This window comes from Nelusetta ayraudi, unplaced genomic scaffold, assembly GCF_046127955.1.
Source record: "Nelusetta ayraudi isolate G7.1 ecotype Tasmania unplaced genomic scaffold, CSIRO-AGI_Nayr_v1 ptg000048l, whole genome shotgun sequence".
In the NCBI taxonomy this organism is placed as follows: Eukaryota; Metazoa; Chordata; class Actinopteri; order Tetraodontiformes; family Monacanthidae; genus Nelusetta; species Nelusetta ayraudi.
The window spans coordinates 16900445-16927471 of NW_027466098.1; the positions used below are offsets into that span (position 1 = coordinate 16900445).

The window sequence follows — 27027 nt, forward strand, 5'->3', positions numbered from 1 at the left end:
AACCGAGCAGGCCCCCGGCGCCTGCAGACTCGCTCCTGTTTACTAATGACGACTCTATTGCCGAAGAACAAAGGCCGATTCAAGTGCAAAGTCGCGCGCGAGTCATTCTTTCCTCCCGAGCAGCCTCGCCGTGACTGAATGACCTGCCAGCCGCCGCGGAGAGAATAGCACGCGACATTTCACAGCCAGTCAGCCTGACGGATTGAGCCATAACGACTTGGTCCGACGGGGTCCGAGCGACACGATGGAAGATTACTAGTTTGTTGTGGGCTGATTGATGTCGGCGGGGGGGGGACGGAGCCTCCGGCCTGTGGTCCTGTAAAGGTCTAAATCAACAGGGTCCCGGGTGAAAAACACGAGCGCAGCGAAGCTAGTGGATGTCACGAAGGGTGAGAAAACACAACAGGGCATCGTTAAACAGAAGCAGCAATACTGGCCACACGTGATATGGCAATGAAGTGGTTTAAAGAAAAAACAACAAAAACAAACATGAAGAGGCAGCGGCGATGCGTTTTATTACTGTCCAATCCTCAGAACGCAAGAAAACAGAGTGGAGATGCACTGCTGTCATCAAAGGCAACTTTATTATACAGACAAGTAGGATGATGGTCTTGGTTTGCATTGTGTTTTTGCACCGAGAAAGATAAAAAAAAAAAAAAGTTGAGAAATAACTTGTGTGAATTCCTCGAGAAAGAAGACGAGACGAGCCACGCGCTTTTACACGTTGCAGCTCAAAGTGTGAAACGTCCGGCTGCTGATGTTTGCCGCTCTGCTGAGTTCTCTGCTAATTGGCGACATCGGATTAAGCCCCGAGCATGTCTGACAGTTACAATTTAAAAATGGGAAATTCTCCGCATCAGTCAGGTGCTAAAAACACACCATGTTGCCACCACACACACACCCAAAGGCTACAAATAATCATTGTTTGTAAGCTAGCCGGCTTAGCATTTCTTTGCGGGGGGGGGGAGGTAGGAGCGGATCATGACCTTAGATCATTTCGTGTGAAGTCAGCAAAAGTCAACATGGTGAAATGTTACATCACTGAACAGGCTTGAGTCTTAAAACTGATTACCACCAAATAAAGACTTTTCGTTTTACCCATTTCTGCTAATTGAGATAAAACGCGGTGGCGCTGGAAGCAAATAAAAAAAAAAAATAAACACAGCATTCAGTAAATATTCATACGAGACTGCGTCAAGCCCTGCGGCGGCCCCTGGTCTGCGTCTGCCTCATTAGTATTCAGTGAATTCATTAGGACACAATCGCGGGTGTCGAGGAAGATGGGAACTCTTGATGGGGGAGAAGCCGAGTTAAGCCCACTGCGTTAGCTCTCCCAGCCCAACCCTCCCCCACCCCCACCCCCCGACCAAAGCTGAAGGTCACTGCGTCCTGACTCGGCAACCGATCTGATGATCACAGGCAAACAGCCCTTCAGCGCTGAGATCTTTTCTCGCGCGATATCCGTTCCCGGACGTGAAAAAATGTGAAGGTGACTCTGACTTATAGCGTAATGTCACCCCAAAAAGGCAATCACTCGCAATTCATCACTCAGGAAGGAGCGAGGCTCCATAATTTAGTGCTTCACCTTGTAAGCAATAAAAAGAAAAATTGCTTTAAAATGAGGCTTTATGGCCTGGAGATTGTGTCCCCTCAAAGGTTGGGGCCACGCTGCCGCCGCCTTGGCCTTGTACGGTAGCGGCACGAGGCACAATTCACTCTTCCAATTCCGCCAGCTTCGCCAAAAACGTCATTTTTAAGTCGCCTCACAACAGCAGTTGTATTCCACGACCAGTTCAGCTCTTTAGAAGCGGAGACGTCGGATGGAACTTTTCCTAAATCCCTGAGCATCATCTCACCTTCCCATCTGGCAGAGAGCCCACAGAGAGCGTTTGTGATTGGACAAACCACGTTCAAGCGACCCGATCAGAATTGTACCTGCTAGCATAGCCGCGTCGCTACGGCTTGACGCTCCCCAAGCGGCACGCTGCCTCCAGTGGCGAGCTGATAAAACTGCAGTCAGTCAGTGAGAATCAACGTTTAATAAAAAAAAACAACCAAGAGTGAACGTTTGTATAAATAAACAGTGGCAGACGCTGAACTGGGAGGTGACGAGGTTTGCTTGTGTACCGGCGAAGCGGTGATAAATCATCCTGCACAGATGCATGTACACATTTCCGCCAGTTTAATGAAAAACACCCCCCCCCTCGCCAAAAAAAAAAAAAAGTTCATAAGAGTCTTCTAAATAATAAATCACTGGCAAGGAGGAAATATTGCATAAATCCAGGGTGCACAGGCCCGACTCAGCACACCGCTGCACTGTCAATCTTCTGTGTTCCTGCCAAGCGCCCGTTATCACCCACATGCAGCTCAGACTGCAAAAAATCTACTCCATCATCGCATCCAAACCTCGGAAGATGAGAATTATGAGAAAACTGTCCGAGGCGAAACACTCCCCGTCACTAAATTACCGCCACAGGCTTTTCTGTCTTGCTTTAATTTGCTCTTTTACTGCGAAGGACAGAGATCTTGTGCTCACGTCAGTGTTTTTTCACTCGAAGTCAAACTATTTGCGTGCAAATATTAACAAGCTCTTCGGGCTGTCCAAACATCTGCTGCAGAGAGAAACGCGTCATTTCTTTAGGCTTTTTTTTTTTAACGGTTGGCTTTCACCCGACGTATCGCCAGCAGGGAGGATGTTCCTCTTTCACCCCGAGAAAACCGAGCAGTCTGGCCGCGAAAATCTCCCGTGCCCGGCGAACGCACTGCAGGCGGGCTCAGCTGAGCAGTCAAGAAAATGAAAGGAAAAAAACTCCAGCATCTGTGGGGAGAAAACAGTGGAGAGGAAATTAAGCCGCAAAACGCAAGTGCCTGACAAAACAAATTGCTGAACCTTTTGTGACACGCGGCGCCGTCTCAAGACTGTCACCGGTAAATTGAGTTGACGGTGTCGGAAAATGCAGAGGATGGATCACCAAGCGCGGAGAGTAATGGCGGCACTGAGCTACAAGTTGTTTTGCGTCAGTGTAATTGTGAAGAATGCAGTCATAAATTCTGTTGTTTGTGGTTTCTGGGTCCAGTGGGTCTCTTATGAGGGTGAAACTCTTTTTTTTTTTTTCTGTTGTTTGTTTCGCTCCTTGTTCTGAATTTGTCAAGGAGCCAAATCTGAAATAAAGGAGCTTTTACTACAACAGAGATCACAGCATTTGAGTCTTTTATGAATGGTTCCACATAATCATAAGCATGACTGCAGCATGACGGTTCAACAGATCCAATTAACACACACAGGCGCTGCCGTTAAGGTGAGAAACTTCCAGAATTTTGCACACGGTGTCAGAGGAAATATTATTAAAGACACTGCGCTTGCAGCCGGAGTGTTTTTCGAAACACGCGTTCCTCTTTGAAAGCATTTGCAACATAAGTACAGTAAAAGCAGAAAAACACTTATGCGAGTGGGCTAAAAAAAAAATACATAAAAAAAGATAAACAAGGCGAAATGTGCAGCGTTCTTTGGTGCAAGAACCAAAAAAAGAACACGGCGCTCTCACGCTGAAGTGTGTGTGACAAAGATTAGCGGCATGTCGCTAAGATTTAAGGTACCCATTACTGCTGAGCGTGGCAGCAGCGGGATTAGTGCTACCCGGAGGGCGCAGATGGCACCGAAATCCTCAGAGTCATTCTGCAAAGGTCACAAAAATATACAGTAGCGACCCCCCCCCCCGTTTCTCTGTACTCGCCGGCCAATCGGCGCTGCTAACCGACTCCTCGGGCATGTCTATCGGCCCCTCATCATCCTTCTGAGAGCTCTTATTTGTCAACTGTACGACAAAGAGGCGAGCGGGAGAGGCCCTTTAAAGACGTTAGCTCAACGTTCACTGACGAGGATTCAGAGGGTCGCGCCGCTTCCGAAGATTCTTATCGGGACCCCTTTGTTCCGCTGTTTAATGGCAGCGGAAGCACAGAGAGGGAAGGCAAGGAGTGATTTATCACAAGACATTAGTCATTAATAATTCAGCCGTGGCGATGACAACAATTGGACGGCTGCGCCCCTCGCTGTTCCGATGCTTATCTTTCTTATCGGCTGCTTTGTCTCCGTCGGATTTGCGTGTTCCTTTTTTTTTTCCTTCTGTCTTCTGACGCATCGCCACAGGCGGACTCGTGATCCACTTCTGTCTTGCTTTGCTATGTATATCGCCGTGTGTGTGTGTGTGTGTGTGTACGTACGCGTGTTTGTGTGCGTACTTCCTGCCACCATACGGCTACCCGAGTCCCCCGGGCGCTGGCTGCTTCACCGGCACCATATGGCAAGAGCAGAGTCGGCCCGGCGACTCTGCAAGAGTCACAGCGTCTCCTCGCTCCACCTTTCCTCTGAAGGATGCGCCTCGCCACCTAGACGGGGGCTTTAGCAGCGGAAATAGACACGACCGGACTGAGCGGATGAAGGCCGGCGAGTTGAGGGGAGCCGATCACTTCCAGATCCCCTGATTTTTTGGGGGATTTGTCTGCACTTGGAAAAACCACAGAGGGGCTTTTAGAATGTTCCAGAATGTCTATCTGGCCTCCAGGGGGCGCTCTCTCACTCACGCTAGGCAGTCCGTAATGTGCCCAGGCACGTCTGAGCCCTAAAGTACGGTACGCTTGGCTAACTGCTAGCGCTTCCCTCCTTCCTCAGGGAGGAGTACGCATGGAAGAGGTGTGCTTCATGCTACGGTTCATACAGTACATGAGCAGAAGCACCCTCATGTATGCAAAGCAAGTTCAGCACAACTATTTTGAACAGTAATGCAACACAGCCCGTCTTGCTATGAACCGTTGCAGCAATGCGTACGTTTCGCTTAAATCGTGTGAAAGCTTTGGAACGCCGGCGGATGCGATCGATGGATGCGAAAACAACATTTATTTTTCTTTCAATCATTTTTAATCGAACCATACACGTGCCGCAGTCAAACATCGGCACGGTACCGAATGAGTGGCCCTGGTGTGAGTGCAACCTTATTCTAGTGAAAGGTAGAAACGATCTTAACAGGAAGTGAAACATAACAACGAAAAGACAGAAAAGAGGCAGCTTCACCGTTGCCTCGTTAAGGTTCTATGAAAAGCTCACCTCGTGTGTGCACTTTATGAAGTCGCAGGCCTGTCTTTTTTTTTTTTGTTTTGTTTTTTGGAACGCTTTTTAATATCTTCACACTTTTATGGCTTCAAAACTCGAACTGCTCTGCTGAGAGGGAGCCGGGGCCGACAGCTGGCAAAGCAATCACCGACCAGAGGGGAGCATTGCAGAAGATGCTGTGAGTACAAACGCTCAGAAATCCAAAAGAAGTTCGGTTGAACAACTTGGGTTTGACTCCCGAGCGCAAATTCCAGAGTCTGAGAGGTGCCGAGCGACTCGCGAATTCGACTCGTCCAGGTGCAGAGTGAGTCGCAGTCGGGGAGAGAGGCCGGGTTCCGCCGTTGTAAAGCGTGCCTGACATTCTTGTCAGACCACAATGAGGGAAATTAGCGGCTTAGCCGTGGGAAGAAAACGCTTTTATTCAGGAACACAGAAATTACAAGGTGCAGCGCCGCGGTATTTCGGTCAGCAGACACTAAAATGCTGCGATCAGCCTTTGGTTCCTCAGCTGGTAACTCTGACAAATGGCTTCTCCTTCGTCTTTTGCTTTTCTTTGCTTTTTTGGGGGGCACCAGCGCTGTTAAAATGTGACCGCGTGTGGAAGTAGGTGTGACACCAAATCTGGGAAGAAAAAAAAAAGAAGCTGCAAATAGATGAAAGCGAGGCCGGCGCCGGGCGCAATGCATTCAGGACTGTCAGGTCCAACTTGCTTCTCTCGCGTCCGCCCCGGACATTGCTGCTCATAAATGAGCAGTTTTCCATCTATGAATCAGATACACTATAAACCCCCTCCTTCCCCCCCCGCCCCCTCCTCGATGTTTAAAATTGATTGTCAGACTAATTTGTCCCGTCCGGACGCTATGCATTAAAGCGCCGCATAAACCGATACCAGCGGCGGAGACGCGAGTCAACCTCTGACACCCGTGACTGATTACGAGTTGTAACCTGCCCGTGATAAATCCGCAAAACAGGAGGCGGCGGCGAATTTAACGCCGTTCCCTAAGGAGCGGGGGCGGGGGCGGGGGGGGGGGGGGGACCTTCCATTACGAGCCTCATTATCGTCGGCCGGCTGCCGCGGCTGACTGCTGCTTAATTGATCTTTACGAGGCCAAAAAAAGCAGGCAGAGCCTCCTGCAAACATCCACCTGATACGGCGGCGCCAACAAAACCGCGGCCCACGTGCCCAACATTTTAATCAGGGGAGCTTAAAGGTGTCGAGCCTCGGCCGCGGTTACTGGACCGTAAAGGGCGAACGCGGCGTTTCATCACGTTGGCATTGTTTTTTTTTTTTTCTTTTCCGAGTGTTATTCCACGAGCACCTTTAAGGGCCGGGGCCCGCGAGTCCGACCCGCTCGGGCCCGGCCCTTGTTGTCGTGGCGCTCGCCAAACGGAGCGCTTTCACGGTTGAATTCAGGGGAGAAATGCAAAGCACGGAGGAGGCAGAGTGCTTCCTCGCCGCAGAGGTTGACCGCGGCATCTGCCCCGCTGCTTATTATTCCCCGTGTCTGCCGCTTGCTCCATTGTATTTATAGCAGGACGGGGACCCGATTTAGATCCGCTCCATCTGGTGATTTGCTGGAGGGATAGGTGCCACATCTTTCACTCCGCTCGCCACTCCCACTCCACTGGGCTGCGTTTAAAAAGGGGGTAAAAAAAAATAAAAGAAGGAGAAGAAGATGGCAATGGAGATAGCGTTGCATCACCCTCCGCCCCTCCCCTCCCCTCCCCTCTCTGTCTCTGTGCCTTTCAATCTAACACCAGCTGCTGCTGCCGCCGCTGCTGCTTCTTCTCCTGCACACTTCCTGATGCAGTCCAGGGAGGATGGTGGAGGTGCAAACCCCCTCCCCGCCTCTCTCTCCCTGGTGGAATGCAGTGGATTCCACGGGCCGGCCTCTTGTTTCCTCCTATATCCACAACCCTCCCCCCAGCCTCAGCCCTTCACCTACAGCAGCCTCGCGGAGGGGAGCAGAAGCAGAGGAGCGAAACTTCTTCTTACCTCAATAAAGAGATGTGCAAACCTCTACTTCTCAAGAGCTGCCACATTGATAGGTGCAAGTAGCATTTTTTCAGTCGTCTGCGCAGAAGGATGTTTTCCCCCCCAACGCAATTAAGTCTCCAAACACCCGACACACACCCTCGCGAAATGGGGAAATGCTATGCGAGGTGCGGTCTGCTATGAAATGAAATTATCTGAATATTCGCGGTAAGGTTTTCTGCAGCTCAGCCACGAGCCCATTCCCACCCAAATTACATTTCAGATGGGATCATAACAGCTCATAATGGGAGGCAAAGTCATTGCGATGGACAGGCGGTAATGTGATCGTCTGTGCTGGACTGACATGCAATTCAAATCCTTCTTTAAATGCCCTTATTTCATTACTCCCTAATGCATTCTTTGCTCAGTGTGCTGGCAGACGGAGAAGTGCAGGAGAAATGAGGTGAGGGATCCTTAAAGATGAGCCGCTATCTCCGACGCCTCATTTCGTGGGTTATATTTTCTGCTGAGAGAAAGAGGGGAAAAAAGAAAAATGGTCGATATATAACGGGATGATTGATCAGCACCTGGCTCTGGCAAAGAGACGTTTGTCTCCTTCAGTGTGGCGTTAAGCTGAAATTTGTTGAAGCTGTATTTGACTTTCTCTCCGCCGGGGAGGAGGGGCGGGAGGCGGGAAAAGAAGCACACGGAGGTGGCCTGCGGCGGCTTCGTCCGAGGCGACGCGTCCCTCACTCTGTCACGAGCGCAAGACTTTCCTAGTGTGCTCGCGAGAGCAAATAAATGAGCGGCAGGGCCTGCCACGTGTCCGCGCGGCGAAGCTCCGCCGTTGAAAGCTGCAAACCATCCATGCATCGCCAAGACCGAGGATGACTGTCAGCGTTTGGAGCGTCGACGGTTGAAGGGGGGAAAAAAAGGAGGGTTGGGGGGGGGGGGAGGTTGGGATTGAAGAAAAAAATGCAGTAATGTATCACACATTGGCTTCAAAGGGTTGCTCCAAAATAGAGCGCAAAGCCTCTGAACTACAGACAGATGGACACATTGTGTCGACGCGAGCCAAGAGAGAGAAAAAAAGAGAGGCGCAACACACGCTGCCCGCAAAGAGTTTCTCAGCCGATGGCGAACAAACGTTGGTGAGACCCATCGAGGACAGATTCAACCATCAATCGCAACTGAATTATGCAGCAGTGTGAAATCCTCCACGTGGTAAATTGCTGTGCGTTTTTTTATCTATTTATATTAGATTAATTTGCATCTAATCATCGGTGACATGCATGTGTGAGTGAACCCGTGGAACCCCCCGTGGAGAACGTGCCAAGTCAACACAAAAAGGTGCCACTGAACCTTCACCCTGTGAGACAACGGGTCTGACTATCACACTGCTGAGGCATATCGCAAACCATGTTGAGTCAACCCCTCAACTTGATGTCACATCTTTCTTTCATACCAACAGTGATATCAGGATGAACTCTTGAGACCGTGAACTGGGGCATGTTGGGTTGCAGTCGGCATGTGGCTGTGCAATACGGCGTCCCCTTCTTCGCAGTATGACCTAAAATATAAATGCTCATGAACGGTCAATTAAAAATGGTCCACTCACAGTCACTTCATTCGCTTCACCACCTACCCATTAATTGCGCCTTTAAAACAGGCACTTAATCCTCTCCTGCAACAAGGTGTAACCTGAAGTGAAACCAGGAAGCTGCTCAAACAAACACCACTCCAGCTCGACAAACATCCTCCTGCAATTTGCTCGTCGCCACCTCTGAATTTGAGCTCTGTCGCACCTATTTGTTACTCTGCGAAGGCTCGAGGATCCCGGCAGAGACAATCTGGGTGTTTTTTTTCTCCCTCCCCACCGCCAGACCGGGTAGAGGAGATGACATTACTGATGTCCACCTGGTGACCAGATGAAGGCTGCACATCTCCTCACAGCTCCGGCTGTGCTAGCTTGAAAGGAACGGACATGAGGCTCAGTCCCGGCTTGCAGCCTTGAAGATGAATGAGGTAATGGCGCTGGGCCCGGGGGCCTCTTGACTCCCTGCAGGGACCCCACTGTTGGGCTGGTATATTAGGTCGAGATCACAGATGACATTCCATCGCAGAGAGGAATGGGATGCTGGAGAGGCATTCCAACGAGGAAAGTGGCCAAGTAGCTTCAGAGAAAAGGAAGCAAATATCAAGTAACGATGCATAAATTGACCAAATAAGGTCAATATGACAAACCATGTCAGGAATCTTGACATTCGTGGGGTTATTTCAAAAATATCATTTAAGTCCCATTGAGATTACGAGATCTCTTTTCTGAGGGCGCCCTGGCCAAGGTGGCACAGCACCAAGATACAGAATATAAAACCGAAAATAACATCTCGCCTAACACAAGATAAAAGAGGGCATCAATTCGGGGAAGTGTACTCAACTAGGCCAGCAGCTACAGACGCTGGAAGAGTCTGCCTCAACGCAGGAATTACGTTTCAACTAACACAGAGCCGCGCAAGCGACAAAGTTGCGACATTGCGCTTCGCAAAAACTAGCTGTACATAAACAGCGACCATGTAACTCAGGGCGTATGTTTTTATGTCCTTCAGTTGCTCTACCAAACAATCTACTACCAAATGGTCTTCTTCCAATTACTCCGTGTAATTTCGCAGCGGGCCGCATTAGCAGCCCGTTAACCAACAGCAGCCCATTTCTCTCCACGTGTTCCCTCCGCTCCCTCCGCCAATTACCGCTTGCAGAAGATATATAGCCGTCGATGTGGCGGCCGATGAATCACGGCGCGGCGGCGGCGCACGCGACACATCGCCCTTGCTAAGGTGTGAGTTCTCGAGAGCGCCGTGTAACAACAGGGCAATTATCACTAAGTGGTGAGACAGAGGAGGATGTTGGAGGGTAATGTGCTTAGCCGAGGTGCGAGGGGTGTCGGCTAATTGCAGGACGCAGCGTTGTCGGATTATTAGTTCAGCGGGGTTTGGGCGAAAAGCTGAAGGTCGGCGTGCGGGGACGAAAAGGCTGCGCCACGCCAGGAGAGCGCCGGTCGAGAGAGGAATACAAAAACACGCGGGGCCACGGAGAGGCAGTGTTAAGTTGCCCGTCGTGGCCATAAGGCCAGAGGAGGAAGTGTCGCTTTTCTCAGATCGATGTGTCCTGCAGGCAACTTCCCACCTCCTCCTCCCGTCACCAGCCCCAGTCTGCTTCCTTCCTCTGACTGTCCTCAACCTGCTCCGCCTCCCCCGCCGGCTGCCCGGGGGGCGCGCCGGGGGGACAAGAGCGCGCTAAAGACAAACAGAGCTCACAGCAAGGACAGCACACCCCCGTCCCTCCCCGTCCCCCGACTGAAGGTCCCGGGCTTTGATCACGATTACAGATCACAAGCTCAGGGCGAGCGTCTCCAAGATGCAGAAAAGAGCCTGCTGAGAGTCGGTCGATACCGAGTGGGAGAAGCGACTGCTGAACCCGACACATTTATAAATCCTCCGTGTGGCACCTGTTCTGCAAAACCTTCTTAGAGTTGATACGGAGGAGCTTTTTAACAAAAATAACTTTTTTCGAGGGAAAGAAACGACTAAAGATCCCAGCCGAAGAAGCTCGCATAAAACAGATTCTTATGCACTTCAACTCACGTATCTGGTTTTGTCACCGGGACATCCAGGGATTTATGGCGGGCCCGTTATCGCTCCATCACACATTTGGCCGGCGAAAAGCATTTTTCTCGTGCCTTCACTGAAAGTAATTATTAAACAGGAGCGCCTCCCTCCCTCCAACTGGATCGCGTCTAGCGCAAAATGCGTCTTTTCAGACTGAACGTCCGCCACTGGGGAAATCTCCATGCACCAGTTGCCAGTGGCTGGCTGACAAGCGCTGAAGGGAAAGTGCTCAGCTCCTTTCAAGTCTTTGACTGTAAGAGTCTCTTGAGAATAGAGATCCAAAGCTGTGGATTGACCAGTAACCACATACAGTATTTGCTCTGTTTTTCTTTGGTGTGTGTAAGCGTGTGTGTGTGTGTTTGTGTGTGCGCGTACGCGTGCGTGCTCTTCCCTTTTTGAGTCAGGAGCCAGAGGAAGATGGTAGCGAGGGATGGACTTGCATACAGCCCGTGAAAGCTACGAAACTGTAGGCGACGCAAGGCAGAATTAAAAGGCATCATTGATCGACTGGCTGCATAAACTCTCGGACGCTGCGATGTTACAACAGACTACCCCTGCTGCTTTTCCTGTCTCGTTAAAATGCTTGCATTCAATCCAAAAGTTTGACGCGCAAACAAAGTCAAATTGCTCTGTTTGCTGCCGTACACACGCCGGCAGCTTGAGATGGAATCGGAGAAACGTGCTGCAATTTGAATCTCTTTTCTTCCCGGCTCCCCAAAAATTGCAGCATGTGAGGGAATATTCGCAGCAGCTATGTTCGCTCATGCATGACGTTAGAAATGGCTGTTTCTACCAATATGTTGTGTGCAAATTTTGCACGTTCTTACATAAGTAACTAAAAAAAAACAGGGATATTTCGCAACACACGGTGCGTTTCTAAACTAACTTTGCATATCACTCAATGTGTGTCGCAAAGATGCACGGCAGAAAACGAATTCGCAAATTCTAGGTGGATTAGTCTCGATAAAAAATTATGATTTTTGCATTGCAAATGCCGTATTTCAGCGCTGTGGCGAGATCATTCTAATCTTCAGCAAGATGAGCATTTCAAACCGACATTTGATCCTTTGCGATACATTTCTATACTCATTTTGCGCACCAATTATTGCGAGCGTTGCAAAGACGCACGGCGGTGACTAATTTGCAGATCTCCCTTGCACATTAGTCTTGAGCAAATTATAATTTTGCAATGCAGATGCTTAAAGTGAACATGAACATTTCAACTGGGACCTGTCTGGCTCTTTTGCACCGACGCTCGCTAATCAGACTGGCGGATTTTCCTTGCATAATGGACAGATGTTCCGGTTTAGGCAGGCGCTCCAAAAGTTGCTCTAATCATGCAGGATGCATCTTCCAAAACACATGATAAAATCTTGCCCGGGTCCCTGAGGAGGTATCCGGCACAGATCAGAGCAGCCAGTGAGCCTGAATGGTTTTTAGCTTTTCTTGGCTTTTTTTTTTTTTTCTCGGCTAAGGCAAAATAATGGATAGCCCATCTTCAACGGCGCTGCCCGAGGAAATGGAAGCTAAATCATCGCAGAGATCCGAGCGCCACCACAGAGACCGCAGGGGGAGAACGGCGAGATAATAACGGACATTTGGTGGCCAAAACCCAGTGGGGTGTTCTGTATGCTGCGCTGATCTCACCACTTATATCGACTTTTTTTTGTGGTTCATGCAAGCTTGGGCCAGTTTATCAGGTGCTTTCCAGCCTGACCTCGGTGCCAGAGCCGTTTCCATGCGGCGTGCAGTGTGCTGAATGACGGATATCAAACTCCTGCATCTCTAATAACCACCTTCGCCGCCTCATACCAAAGAGCTGACACTGATACGGTGGTGGTGGTAAAAAAAAAAAAAAAAAAAAAGGAAAAAGAAAAAGATAATAAAAACAATACGGAGCAACGTTTATTTTCCTTACCAGTCGAGCGTGAGAGCACCGTGTCAGTATTCTATCAAACCCAAACCATATATCAAGCAGGCAATCAAAAAAGTACAATCTCCACTTTGTCCACTCGCCTGGCTGACTGACAATCCGGCGCGGCGTTATCAGCCGAACTGGGTGCCCCTGGATTCTCGCCTCCTATTATCGGCCTCTTTGCAAATAATGAGCTATTCTGTGCCTATCGTGGGTGAAGCAGAGCGCTCTCAGCGTGAAGGAATATATAAATAATAGGAGCCGAGGCCGGCCGGCGCCTTCCAATGTGGCTATCTTCGCTCGTCGGGGGGGCCGTTCACGTCAAGGTCAGCCTGAAGCGCGTCAAGCAGAACAGCTCTCCAGGAGCTGATCCAGCAGCTCGAAGCGGCAGAGATTCAGCGATGTTGGAAGAAATAACAGCTGACTCCCGAACGTGCAGACGCTTCCGCTCAAGCGTGCAGCCGGCCGACGGAGCCCCGTTGTCATGACATGCGTTTCTGCAGAACCTCCTATTTGTTCACGTAATTTCTGGGAGGAAAGAAGAACATCATTTTCAGGGGGGGAGTGAGTGAAAGAGATTGAATCGGAGGAGCCCTTCTGACAATATCCTAATGGAAGTCGTGCCTTCAATTTTCCCCCCAGTATTCAGGCGCTCGCGTGAAAGATGCGAGGAAGCGAAGGCGGCTGCCCTTGGGGTGACGCCAACAAAGGGCCGGCGTTAGAGCAGCGGCGCCAGGACGAGCGCGATAGTGACACGTTCACTAATGATGGAGCCTTAGCTGCCGGCGCTGGAGGCAAGTGGATGCGAGTGATATCACTGGCAAGCGGAGTAATACGCTTCGCCTCCCAAGGGCCCGGCTCCACATATAATCACCCTCTAATTAGAAATCCTCCGTTCTCATCCGCCTTAACAGGTGACATCCTCGTCTTTCCTCCCAGCTGTTAAAAGCAATCCGCTTCCCTCCGAGTTTCTTCATACAGCGGTGCCGGAGGCAATCAGGCAACAAGACCAAAGTGTGAAGATTATAATGAGTTTGAGATATTTCATAAAGGAAAATCAATACTTTGTTCAGATGCTGGAAAGAACAAACAGCCCAGACCGTGCCAAGAAAATATATGTTGATCCCATTATTGCTTTTCGATGGATTAAATTACCTGCGATGATTTATTCAGAGTTAAAGCCCAGACACGATGAGGACAAATGGCGAAGTGAAATGAATCCTGCATGATCTCTCTGCTGTAGCTTGGTGTTTCATTGATAGTATCCTTCGGCTTGTAGGACTAGGGGTATCTCACATTTGAGTCACCTACCCAGTCTCCCTGCACAGACATAACCTCATGAGTCAGTTCAAGTAACAGCTCAAACATGTGGTTGAAAAGAGTCCTTGTTGCACTCACAGTATGACGTTAATCCCAGACGGACTTTCCTGTGTTGTTGTGGTTAAACTGTAACTGAAGACCGGCCGCCGATGCCAGTGAGACCACCATCCAGCCCGAGAGACACAGAGTGAGAGAGGGGAGCTGGCTTGTCAGTGCCAGTGACTGACTGGGAGACTGGTCCAGGCCCAGAGTGAGTGCGAGGAACAAAGTAACTCAGACGGATCAAAGAGTACCTTTGTTCCTCTGCTCCCTTTGGAGGAAGAGCACAACTCTCAACTTTCGCTTTTTATTTCAATTTCCTGTGACATTTTGTTCGTACGCAGGCAAAAAGAACAGACGCGCGAGTCACCCGAAAATGATGAATAAGAAAAAAAATGCATGAAACCAGAGGGCATGAAGGACAAATGAGGGAAAATATCATTTCTGACACTTTCATTATCATGTACCACCTATCATTAGCATTTTGAAAAGTTCCTCCAGAATTCCTAGTGTAAAATTTGCCTCTTTGTGTCGTCAAGTAATGGCTTCCGAGCTTTCTGGTAGTTCTTCCCCCATAATGTCCTAAAAACAATCCTATATATGGTCATCGGCTCCTCCTGATCCTCAGAAACACTTACAAATATGGGTTGAGTTCATCTGCGGTCCTGTTTATAGCCTCCTCTCCAAGATGAAGCCCTCATTGTTGCATACCAGAGAATGTGCAACGTGAAGAGAGTGGCCCAAAATATTTACAGCCAATCTGTCTCCTGTTGAACTAAACTGGCCTCCTATCTTAGGACCTCTTATTTGGAGCGCATTCACATACTTTTTCTGCAGGCTGACATCGAGATCCGTCCCGCCAGGTTTCTGTTGCTGCTTAGGTTTTTTTTTTCCCCCCTTCCTTTTTCAGGTTCAAGAGTTCAAAATAGTTTTCTGCTGTTGAGGGTGAGCTACTTTTGCTCGTTGACTGTGACAAAAAAAACAAAAAAAAACAGCGTTTGGATCAAAAGCGAGGACTATTAGCAGAACAGCTCTTTGTGAATCGGCTGGCAACCTGGAGCTTCGTTTCTTTACCTAAAGAAAACAACACTAAGTGCTGTGAGAAAATTACTCCAAATGTTGACTCTCCCTCCCGCCTTCTCTCCATCCGTCTGTCTGTCTGTCTGTCTGTCTGTCTGTCTCCTCGAGGTCTGTACCCCATGCTGCTGTTGAAACCAGATCCCACCATGGGAGAGCCCACCCAACTGCTGCTTACCAGCAGGAATGAGAGTCTGGGAAGCAGAGAATAACCAGAGTCACACTGTGTCGCCTCCCACCCAAACACCCACCTCCCCCTCCACAAGCACAGCCGTGGCCCCCAAAATGGAGATTATTGTTCGGCTTGTGTCAGCCTTATAAAAGTGAGGCCGGCAATCTTTTGTCCTGAGACATAATTTCATGCGACGCAATTATAGGCTTTTCTTTTTATGGGCCTGACGAGAGTGACATTTTGCTTATTAAATGGCCACGGTACCTTTTGATGCTTGCAAAGCGAGCCCATGATGCACATTACGCTTCTTTTAGTGAAGCCTTAATTGTCCCGAAAAGAAAATCAAGATTCAATACAGAGTCTAGCCGAGTATAACTTCAGTCCAGTTCACGTAAAGAATAAATGTCAACGCTGGTCATTGGAGGCTGAAATAATTTTGTAGCAACTGTAAAAACTAATTAAAGGTGCAATGTGCTTTGCCGTACTTTAATGGAACTTGGAGTAGGGGTGGGGGCGTTAAGGGAGCAAGGGGCAACATAACTTTACCCTGAATTCCCAGCATGCCTTCAGATAGACCGCAAAAAGCAGGCCCTGGTCTGGCAGAGGACATTACAAGGCTTTTTACACCTGCCTCATTTAGTAGTTGGTTGTATCTCACTGGAGTTCATGTCCCCCATTGGTGCAGTCCATCTATGTAGGTGTTGCTGTGGCACTTGGGGTCTTGCTAAAAGGCAAACCAGACAACGAGCATACCTTGTACCACCACCCAACACACCGGGTTTCTGTATTGTCTCCTGCAGGATCTCTGAAAGAGTCAGAGACATGGAGGATGGAAGCAGTTTGCCATTTCTTTGATTTGCTTGTCCCCCCCCCCACCATGAAGTGATGAACAGACTGAAGGCTACTCTTGACAGAGAAATGCATGTGGAAAGGTTACTGCCAATTCTCCTTGAAGGAAGCACTGGAAGTGCAGCTGCCTTTTCTGTCTCCCTCACCTGTCTAGCTGCACAGCTTTGAGTGACCTACTGAGGAAGAGAGTTTCTCTCCCAGAGCTGCACACTGACCCTGATCTAATTCTCCCGGACACAGGGGCAGCTCTTTTTTGTACACGTTACCTACCGTGAGCGCTCCGGCTCCTCGTGCTTCACTTAACGCTATTCCTGGCCTTTGGGGAACAAGAAACTCAGGCACTGAGTCAAATTAAATGAGACATCCGAGAGGAAAAGTGGCTAAAAGAGGAACAAAAAGACAATCGTTTGTAGGTGGCTGTTCTCATTTGCTTTTCAGGGCTGGGATCTTGCAGTTTTTGATTTGATGGTAAAGACACAATAGGCGCGCAGTTACTTCAGATTCTTTCGCCCAAAATACATCCTCCCTGCTACTTGACCTAGAGGAGGGCGGCACAAAAGAAGTATTGACCCCGCATTCCCCTCACTAGGAAAGAGCAGGGTATAATTAACTGTAGTGTTAAATGTATGGCGCCTCTAAGATCGAAGAGAGGGGTTTGAACGCTGAGCAACAAACTTTATCCCGCAGGGTTCAGTTGCAGTCTATCCAATCTATACTTATTCATTTATTCAGCAAAACACATTGGCTCGCCATTGGGTTACCCAAGAGGTCAAACGTGGGCTTTCCATCATTCTCAGCCTCAATCACATGTAAAATGGGGCAAAGTAAAAGAAAACAGCTCTTTGCCTCCCTTGCCATTGTTCTCTCTACGTGCTTCTGTTATCACACACAGGCTTACCTGCCCCAGAAAGACCGACCAAAGTAACAAACACCGCACTAGACTGCTTTGTTCTTGTGTCCTACCTGTGACTAAAGCAGTGCTCACTGTAATTACAAGCCGGCTCGACGATATTAAACATGCCCTCCACAATGTGTCTCGCTAGTGATACAGGGATGGCAAGCCAGGGCCATCTGTTGCGGTGATTCATCCTTCCGAATGCATTCGCTGTTTAAGGCATGGGCGGTAAAGAGGAATACTTGATATCACTTTGTACACTGTCTTATTCATTGTTACACGGTTGCAACCAGCCTGGCCGATCTCATCTTAGATGACAAACCCAATGGAATTATGTTCCTTGGGGCTACGGCTTACAGTGTAAGATCCCTTTTAGCCCCACCCTGAAGCCTCTGTTGAGGGGAATTCAGTTTCGTAACAGGAAAACTTTGGAACGCGATCGAATTTGCTTGACACATTCTGGTGTGATGTGAGTTTTTTCGTTTCATTCACTTTGCAAATTCATGATCAGGTCAAAACATGTTTTGTACTTCTGAAATTAGTAATATTCCAGTCTGCCTCAGTTGTACCAGCACAGAGCAATTGTTGACACACTAAACAACGACAACAAGACAAATATTACACCTTCTAAACACCAGCATCCTGCCATCTCTGTGCGCTGAAGGCATTTGACTCTCAGCGCTGCAGTTGCTCATTACAGCTTCACAGAGCTGCAACCATGTCTGACTCTTACTGAGTGAACACGGTCCCAATTGGACAGCTGCAGACACCATGGGCATGTAGTAGTTCTATTTATATTCTTTTCTGGAGTCTGCTTGGTGGAGTATTCCGTGGTTTGTTGTCGCAACTTTCTGTCAACGTCCTCAGACAGCACAGATTGCATTCTCTTAAGATCAGAACTGCGTCTGCTCTTGGAGATGCAAGGAACACGTTTGCAGCTCTTTCATGCGGTGTCACTGATCATTTATCCTGCAACATGTAAGGAGAAAATCTGAATAGAACACGGCTAAGTGCATCGCTTAATCACAACATGAAAAAACTTAAAACAACAAATTGTTGATTTTGTATGGGTTTTCAAACACCTGGCAATTTTGCTGTGAGCGAAACACATTTTGTTGCATAAATTTTATTAATTCCGCACCAACTCCCAGTCTCATTTTTTTTTTTTGTTTTAACAGCTGTACAAACGCCAACATGCATGCAAACACAGCAGATGCTTTTTTTGGAAGCGTTCTGTTGCGAGAGACACAACAGTGCCGGATATAAAGCGCGTCTGCTATTATGGCAATGAAAACAGTGACTTAACATAGGAACAGACTGAAATAACCATGCTGTCTGTCCTTTGGTTCCCCAGACTTCCTGTTTGACAAAACTAAATCCCTGTTGATGCCGGGCTTTCCGCCCTGTTTCCCTGTCTCTGTCTCGCTCTCTCTGTCTCTCTTTAAAAAAAAAAAAAAAATCTGTTCCTTTTGTTTGTCAGGTTTTGCCCACATCCACACATTGGGGTCACTGGTTACTGGCGTGAAGCGACATTTTGTAGCTTCAGAAGGCAACGACGCTGGATAGGAGACAGTCAACGAGTAAATAAAAAATGACGAGACACTGGAAAGGTGGACAGGAAGCGGAATTGGGGGCAGGGTGAAACGAGCATGAAATAGAAGGTTAAAGACTGCAAGTAATGGAAATGATAGGCTACTGTATCAAGCTGGCAGCACAGAGAGGAAGTGTGACAGGCAGTAATGTGCGAGCTCAAAAAGACGGGGCAAAAATCGACGAAGAAAATAGACCTCTTGAAGTTTCACAGGCTATATGTCAGCGCTCCCTGACTGCGAGCGCCCTTGCGGTGATGTCAGCGGGGGGGTTCGAAGGGAAGTGAACGTTGAGCAAAAATAGCTCCCACGCCGAGCGAGTGCACTGCCGTGCTGAAAGAGCCGCGACCACTTCAGGTGATCGATCAACGCCGAGGAAATTATTTCCACTTTGCCACCGGTGCGTGGAAATGTAACAGCCATTACGCAAAAGGCACGTCTGTAGTTAAAAGACTTGGCTCACGACTCACAAGCCAAAGGGTTAGAGCGTCTTCATTAGTGTCACCCTATACTCTCGCGGCAGACACGACAACGTCCGTCACCCGCGCACCCAACTGAAAAAACAAGCAGGAGGTTCTCGGGCGAACAACAAAAGGTGCGCGAGCCGTCACCGTCAGACCCTCATCATATGGGTGCAGTTTCATTAAGTTGTACCTCTTGAAAGTGAGCGGTCGCGGCGGCGGCGGTGGAGGAGGGAGTGAAGCAAAGGCACACATTCCAGGTCTGGGCAGAATCCAGAATCCAGCTGGAAAGAATTCACAAAGCTGGCACGGGGACAAAGCTCCTGGCTGTGCTGGTATGACTCTCAACAAAAAAAAAAAAGGACAACACACTCCTGCGCCAAATAGCCCTTGGAAACATTATGGAAGGCACAATGGCCAACCATCTGTAATTTATTTACACGTCTTTAAATTTGTTGTTCGTGCTCGGGACCTCGACATACACATGGAGCTCCCGAGGCAACGCAGGCGTACGTGGCAAATTAAATCTCTTTGGACTGAAACTGCACATGACTCGAATGCCATATTTACGAGCGGCGCGCAACTAATAACATAGCGGATGATTTATTTCCTTTGTGTCCTCCCTGCTTCTTCATACTGTATGTTTTACTGACACTGTAACACCAGTATGGGCAAACAGGATCCTGGCGCAGAGGTGTAAACAAATTCAATCAAGCAGAAAAGGAAAATGGAGGCGCTAGAGGGCATGGCGGCCAATTGTTTGATGGTCCAGATCAACTTCCTCTGAGGCGTGTGTAGGAAGAATTCCGGCAGGACAAACCCAACCAGCCAGGAACGTCGGATTGTTTCCCCCACAAACACGTCCCTTTGTTCTGGATTCCCCTGCCTCGTATCTTTTCATGAACCCGTATTTGATTTTGTTTGTGGATGCGGATTCGAAGAGCAGCTCTCATGCCGGCTGAAAGACTCTTGTATGCCCAAACAGATGACACATTTGACTAAGGCGGCTTGGAAAAAGAATCCACATTGATGCTTTCAAGATAAGAAAGTTCCTGATACAGTACACAGTTTCTCATCTTCTATCATCAAAGAACTGTCAGGGCCCTGAAGCGATATTTAATGTAAAAGGCATTTAATGTCTTTAGTCAATAATGAATGCTTCCAGCCCGTCCTGCAGCACTGGCATTGAATATTCCTTCCCAAACTGTAGAAGAATTCTGGCTACAGCTTCCAGCTCTGCACCGTCCCTGCTGACCGCGGCCTCATGGCGATATACTGCGTCGGGCTGTTTCAAACTTTCATTTGTTTCATCACACCTAAGGGACGCTGCGCTTCGTAGGTGCACACTTCTACTGAAAGAGCAGCAGCTGGTGTGAAGTGTTCTTCTCGTGTGCAGCATCCAAACAGACCCCCTTGAAAAAGCAGCGCCTGCATGCACGGCATATTTAACTAGCGACTGGGGCAGACTTGCCTTTCACTCGCAGCAGCCTCGTCCTGGTCTCAATGGGCTTTCCGCGTCGAACTTTTGGCAAGGCCGAGCTCTGACACGCTGATTTGCTTTCCCATTACCACTCGCACTGTGTCAATGTTGTGAAAGCAGCCCGACCAGCAGGACTACCACCAAAACAGGGCCGAAAGCAGCCCTCTGTGACCCCCATTTTCTCTACAAAAGAAGCCGTGTAATTTCAAAGCCCAACACACCTCTGTGTCGTCAAAAGATATATGGTTTTAAAAGCAACACTGTGCAGTTCTTCTACCTTAAAATTACAGTTTGAGAACTGGGCGTGTCTGGACTGGACAGGCGCGCCTGGCCTGTCCATTCATTTGCTCAGCTACTCTCTTTTCGTCTCTTCCTTGTCTCGTCCAACAATGTCCCCACCATTTGGAAAATATGTAGACCGGTGAGCTAGTTGCCTTTTTATAGTCAGGCAAGAGTGCTGATTTCGGTGCGCGAGGTGTTGGCGCTGGGCATGTTCTTGTGAGAAGAAGGCGCGCAGAAAACCAAAGTTATAAAGCGGTGTACTAGGACAGACGGCCGCAAACAGTGTAGACTCCCACATCCTTCAGTTCAAGGTAATGAGTCACAACACATTGAAAGAATGCACAAAATGGTCCAAATGACCAAAGACTTCATTTCCATTGTAGACAGCAGACAGATTTTTCATTGTACATCTTGTCCTTTTCTAAAGGAGAAATTTAGCCCAGGAAGTGAAGAGAATGAGAAATGGTCAGATTCCATTTGGGGATCCATTTCATTTCATTTCTTCCTGCAAGGCAATACTAAGTGTTACACAGTTCAGCCGAACAGTGTGAAGAGTCCAAGTCGCACTTAATGGAAATGGAAATCGAGGCGATGCCAAGTCAAACTAAACCTGACCGGCTGCCATATATGGAAAAGGTGCCGGGAGGAAAATGATGAGGTTTCTAAGAAGCCTTAAATATTGTCTGTTAAAAAACAAATGGCAAAGATTTCTTCCCCTGGTATACAGCACTCTCTGCGGCACCTAGAAAAACAAGGCCAAGCCCTGCAGGGGTTAATCAAAATCCCCAACAACCAAATCTGAGTCAAGTCGAGAACCCTTTAATGTCTGAGCCTTCCACCAAGGCAACAGTCTTTTGGAGACCGCAACGCTGCATAACTTTCAGACGACAGAAAGACTACAGAAAATACGACTTAATCTATAGAGTAGAGAGTCGTGACTCTTTGATTTATGAGCCACAGCTATTTCCTCTCTTTATATTCAGTTAAAGTGACTGGTCTGCAGAGGAAGTCTCAGTTTAAGCCCTTAACCACTGACCAGCTCTGAGAGAAATTCTTCGAAAAACAAAAAAAACAATATATCAAGGGAAATACACAAGCAGCACACTGCGCTCAGAGTTACTCTCTGGGACTGAGCTCCAGGCAGTGAGATGACGGACTGATAAATCCTTTAATATTTAATCTAATTTACAGGACTTGGGTAAATTAAGGGATGATATAAAGTGGATATTTTACTTGCGGCCACAATCTTTGGTAAGACACTCACATTTCACTAACACCTGCAGCAGAGATTTTTAATTTATTTATTTATTTATTTATTTTAAAGAAAAAATAACAGCTCTATGAAACCTACGGATGCCCTGTCTGGCGAACACCACCGTCTGTCTCATGTGCGGACTCCTTGGGCCGATGTCGCTGAAGAAGACGCGTCCCGCTGCCACCGGAAAGAAAATTAGCTGCACCGAAAGAAAGCAACTTTGAAGATCCATCGCCACCGATTTTCAGATCTATATTTATTTTCATCTCTGGACTCCAGCAGCCTTACACGATCATTTATGGCGCACCTGGCAGAGAGTGTGGTCACTAGCCTGGGAGAAGAATCAGCCAGGTCACAGTGCCTTCTGTCACATCTAAAGGTCTGATGTCCAGACTACACTCTATTTCTGAGAAGTTCAGCCAGCAAAATCAATAAAGGGTGTTTTTTTCCCCTTGTATCGGTGCAGTTTGATTATCAGTTACTGTGATGACACAACAGTCAAGTGAACAGACCTCTAACTGCGAGAGAAGTTTGACAAGGAGAGGCTGCATGACTTTCAGAAAAGAGTTGCTGCTATCAGCTTCACGGCAGAAAAGCAAGAACTTACAGGATTGCCAAACTTGCCGTTTGCGTTCCAAGCGCCTGTGTTTTTTCAGAGATTAACTTTACTTCACCTGCACTCAGCTAGTAAAAGTCATGCAAAGGACAGGTCTGTCTTTGAGTTGTCACTCAAAGGGTAGAGGGGTTGGGGGGGGACCCAAGCCAAGGCAAACGCTCGTGCCAGAACTGCAAACAAAAGCCAAAACGGTGCAAACGACAGAGCTGACAGCGTAGCTGCCGAGCTGACAGCCGCAGAAAAACTCTGAGAACAAGTGAGAAAGGAGCTGATAGAGCTGTAAACAAAAGGGCAGGCCATCAAAATGTTCCGTGTGATCTTACTTGGCACAAACCCCGTTTGATATTTCACATCCCAAATGTTGCTCAAAGGCGGCATATCTGACACGCCAGCATGGCTGTGTTTGATAAACGCAGCATCAGGATGCCATTTTTTTCCAGCATCTTTTATTATGGCAAGGAGAAGGAAAAGCTTAAAACTGCATTCTGACCCGATTTGATTTGTGTGTGTGTTTTTGTATTGGTGTGTGTCTGCCATGGTGGCGGCAGCAGGTGAAGTGAGGAGTGCACCATTCTAAAGACCTCACCACACACCCGTCGTAACTGTAGTCAAGTGCGATATGTTGTTGTGGAGTTTAAACAAGATACTATTGCTCTATATCTGCTATCATTGGTAGCAGCTCAGTATGGAGAAGGCGCTGCTTGTTGTACCCAGAGAGTGGATGTGGTATCACAGTGTTGCTGTCTGTCAGCCTCCTGATTGTCTGAATACATGAACTGTTTTTACAGGCACAAATGCATCTGATTGACTCCCAACGATGTATTTGCACTGAGAGGATTTATGTCCTTATTGCACTTTGTATTACACGTGCAAATAAAGTACTTAAATTGTGTGTATATTTGCACAACATACATATATAAACATATACATATACACACATATAAATGTATATATGTAACACAACATAGCAAATCATCCAAGAAACAGCAGCCACAAATATGCAGTACACCAAACAGAACAAACTTGTTTTTTTTTCCTGATGGTAGTTTTTCAGAGACAGTATGTTGTTAGAAGCAGCTGGAATCTTGTGCCAAGACGCAAAGTCTGTTTGAAAACCACCCAACTTGTGGTTCTGATCTCAAGTCTGCGCAGCCCTCAGGACAGAAAAAAAAAAAAAAAAAAAAAAATGTTCCAGGCTCCTGATCTAAATTCCAACATGTCGGAAATTTTGCGACTCCACACAACAGGGGGAAAAAAATGCAAGGAAGATCGAGCGGGAGTTTTTAATCCCATAACCAAAAATAGCAGCTTGCTGTAATGCCGTGGCCACGGAGTTACTGTCAGCTTAAAAGGAGCTCTCCTTACGTAAAAGGAGCACATTTCTGAATAAACCAGCCAGCCTTCACCTTAATCATCATCCACATTATACATCATTAATACTGGTGTTCGTAAGTAGCTAAGCCTTTTGGAACTAGGACATGGCATGTTGTTGCTGGTCCTCTTTATATTTATCCTTCAGGAGAAACCTGGCAGCTCCGTCAAATCTGTCAGCAACCTGTTTTTAGCTGTCTTTTTTTTTCCTTCTTAAAGCCAAACCGGAGTGATGGGGGCTGTAAATAACAGAGGGATGAGGCGCAGTAACTCAAAGGTTTCCAAGCTAATGAGAGGGCTGTAGCGCCACATCTTTAAACTGCGGCAGAAGAACTCGCAGCTTCGATGGGATTCCTGCTTTCCGGACCTCACGACCCACAAGAACACACGTGCAAAAAACCAAAAGTACACACACACAACAACTGGTGGTGCCGTCTCAAGCGGTTTCCATGCGGTAAAAACAAAAAGGAAAAAAAAAAGACAATTCCACAGGCAGAGCAGCGGGGCGCCGCCGCTTGTGTTTTTGCAGAGAGCGCGAGAGGGCGTGCGCTCCTCCCCGGCTTTGGGGGCCCGCATTATGGATCATCCCGGAGCAAAAAAAATCACCCTGACATGTTTTGACTTTGCTTGTGCTGGGACTCAAGCTCGGATTTCCATCATTTCCGTGAGTCAAACTGTGACATGAATTAATGCCAAATGTCGTCCCCGCATTAGGGGAAGAGTTGGAGGAAATGAGATGACCGATAAAAGTGAAGAAAAGACCCCCCCCGTCCCCCTCCTCCTCCTCCCCCACCCCATCAAATCACGCGCTCAACTTCATTCACAATATGCCAGCGTGACCAAAGTATTCCTACACCCGCACTCTGACTGGGGGCCTTGAATGGCAGAGAGCTATAGCATTTTGTTGTTGTTGTTGTTGTTTCAGCTGCAAGTTACGAGTTAAACATGTCAAGAGGGGAATCTTTCCTTCGGAAGCCCTTTGCTGACTTCCTCCGCGCAGTGGGGAATCAAAGGAAACAAAAGCTTTTCTGGGTCGGCGGCGGGCTTGTTGGCCCAGAAAACGTGGCTGGAGGTGAAATTTTCATCCTTATCAACACTTCTGTGCCCTCCTTGTTTCCTCACCAGTGGGGATTTTGTTTCATCACCGGCACATCTCGCACAGTGCTCCGACTGAACGCGTAGAAAAAGTTAATAACAGCCATTCAGAGCCACGCTCTTCTCTTATCGACGGCCGCGTCTTGGGGCGGGGGGAGGTTATTGACCACCTCCAGTCGTTTTTTTTCCCACTCATTTAAGCAATTTGCCTCTGTCCCGCTGCAATGATGGAGCGCGGGGACCAGCTGGGCGGTGCTGGTTGGAGGGGCTGCGTGGGGGACACAATCAAACAAGACACGAGACAGAAGCAGGGGACTCACCGCCCATGAACTGGATGCCGCCGGCCACCCGGCCGATTGTGCGCGAGATGAGGTCGGAGATGCAGCAGCCCATCAGGGCGGTGAGCCCCACCAGAAGCAGGAGGCCGCAGCCCACTCCGGTCACCACCGTGGAGATCCTCCACGCCAGGCTGGGGATGCCGTAGAAGGAGGCGTACCGTCCGCACTGCTCCAGCATGACGGTGGTGTGGCTCTCCTCGTCCCTCACCGGGTAGGAGCAGCGGCGGAAGGTGCCAAAGGACACGGGCTTGTCCATCTGCGATCCCAGCAGCCAGTAGGGCATGAAGAAGCCCACGCAGGAGGCGGCGGCGCACAGCAGGGACAGCAGGGCCCAGATCACGCCCGTGCACGTCAGGCTGGACGCCATGGTACAACAGCGGGCGAGCGTTTCACACAGTCACTGACCCAAGAGGCAGGTGTTTGTTTTCGTGATTTTCAGGGTTTTTTTTGTATCAGTCACTGTGTCGCGGGCTGCGCTCGAGCATTGAACAGCGCCAGCGTTCACCTTCTCAGTGACTCTGGGTCCCTGTTGGCAGAAAGACAAAACATCCAGGCTGAGCCATGACGTCAAAAAAAGGCCCCAATATCCATGGGAGCGAGTATTTGGTTTGCGCAGTAAAAGAAAATCCAGACAATCAGACTTTTGTTCCCCGGTTATTAAAAAAAAAAAAGCAGCTGACAGCCTGTAACAGCCTCAGATATGAAACTTTAGCAGTAGTTTAAAACAAGAGTCCAACCCTCAGTCAAATAAATTCACACAGTTTACTGCGCTGCAGTTTGTTTTTACCGTAATTAAATTCCAATGGTGATTCATCGACCGGTGATTGCATATGGAATCTAATGATTAACTCAAGACAGCAGTTAGCTGACCTCAGTTTATGAGCACAGGGCAGTTTTCTTGAAGCGTCATACCCATTAATTTCCCATAACGTGATATCAACAGTAAACCAAAACTAAAAACTAAAACCTTAGTAATGCTCTAATAGTAAAGTATGTCTCAGCAACAGCATTACATGACTTCAGTTTCAATTATTTATTTTTTTTAAACTATGTTCCCGCTTTCGCCAAACAATAACAATAAACTTCACGGTGATCTAAAAGAGAAAGCGAGAGAAAAAACAAACAAACACAATAACATATGCGGTTTAAAGTAAACACCGTGTCAGTTCCCTTTGACTCCGATCAGGAACTGACACCGCGGTTCCCCCGCAGGAGCAGCAGCAGCAGCCACGATCCGCGCGCTGCGATATTTCCCCCTCCTCGCCCCTCGGTTAGGGGTGACCTCCCGGAATACGCATTGCCCACACTATCGGAATGTTAATATCGAGTAAAAGAGGGAGGAAAGAGAAAGACAGGGCTTACATGTTTGCCAGATCTGGCCGGATAGGTGCGATCGGTGCGAGTGGGAAGTGTGAGCTCCGGTCCATCCGCCGCTGCCCGCCTCCAGCTGTGTGTTGTGTCTTCCAGCAAACTTTTCTGCACTCGAAGGAACGAGAGAGAGAAAAAAAAAATCGGGATGGAGGAAG

The 27027-nt window shown here is 48.3% G+C and overlaps 1 protein-coding gene across 1 annotated transcript in view; it reads right to left on the minus strand.

Annotated features, from left to right (window-relative positions):
- Positions 1 to 26059, minus strand: part of LOC142895581 (LHFPL tetraspan subfamily member 6 protein) — a 43577-nt gene extending 17518 nt beyond the window's left edge. Inside the window, exon 1 of the mRNA XM_076036748.1 lies at positions 25484 to 26059. Coding sequence (XP_075892863.1) covers positions 25484 to 25868 — 385 coding nt within the window. The 5' untranslated portion in view covers positions 25869 to 26059. The remainder of the gene's footprint in view (positions 1 to 25483) is intronic.
- Positions 26060 to 27027: the final 968 nt, after the last annotated feature.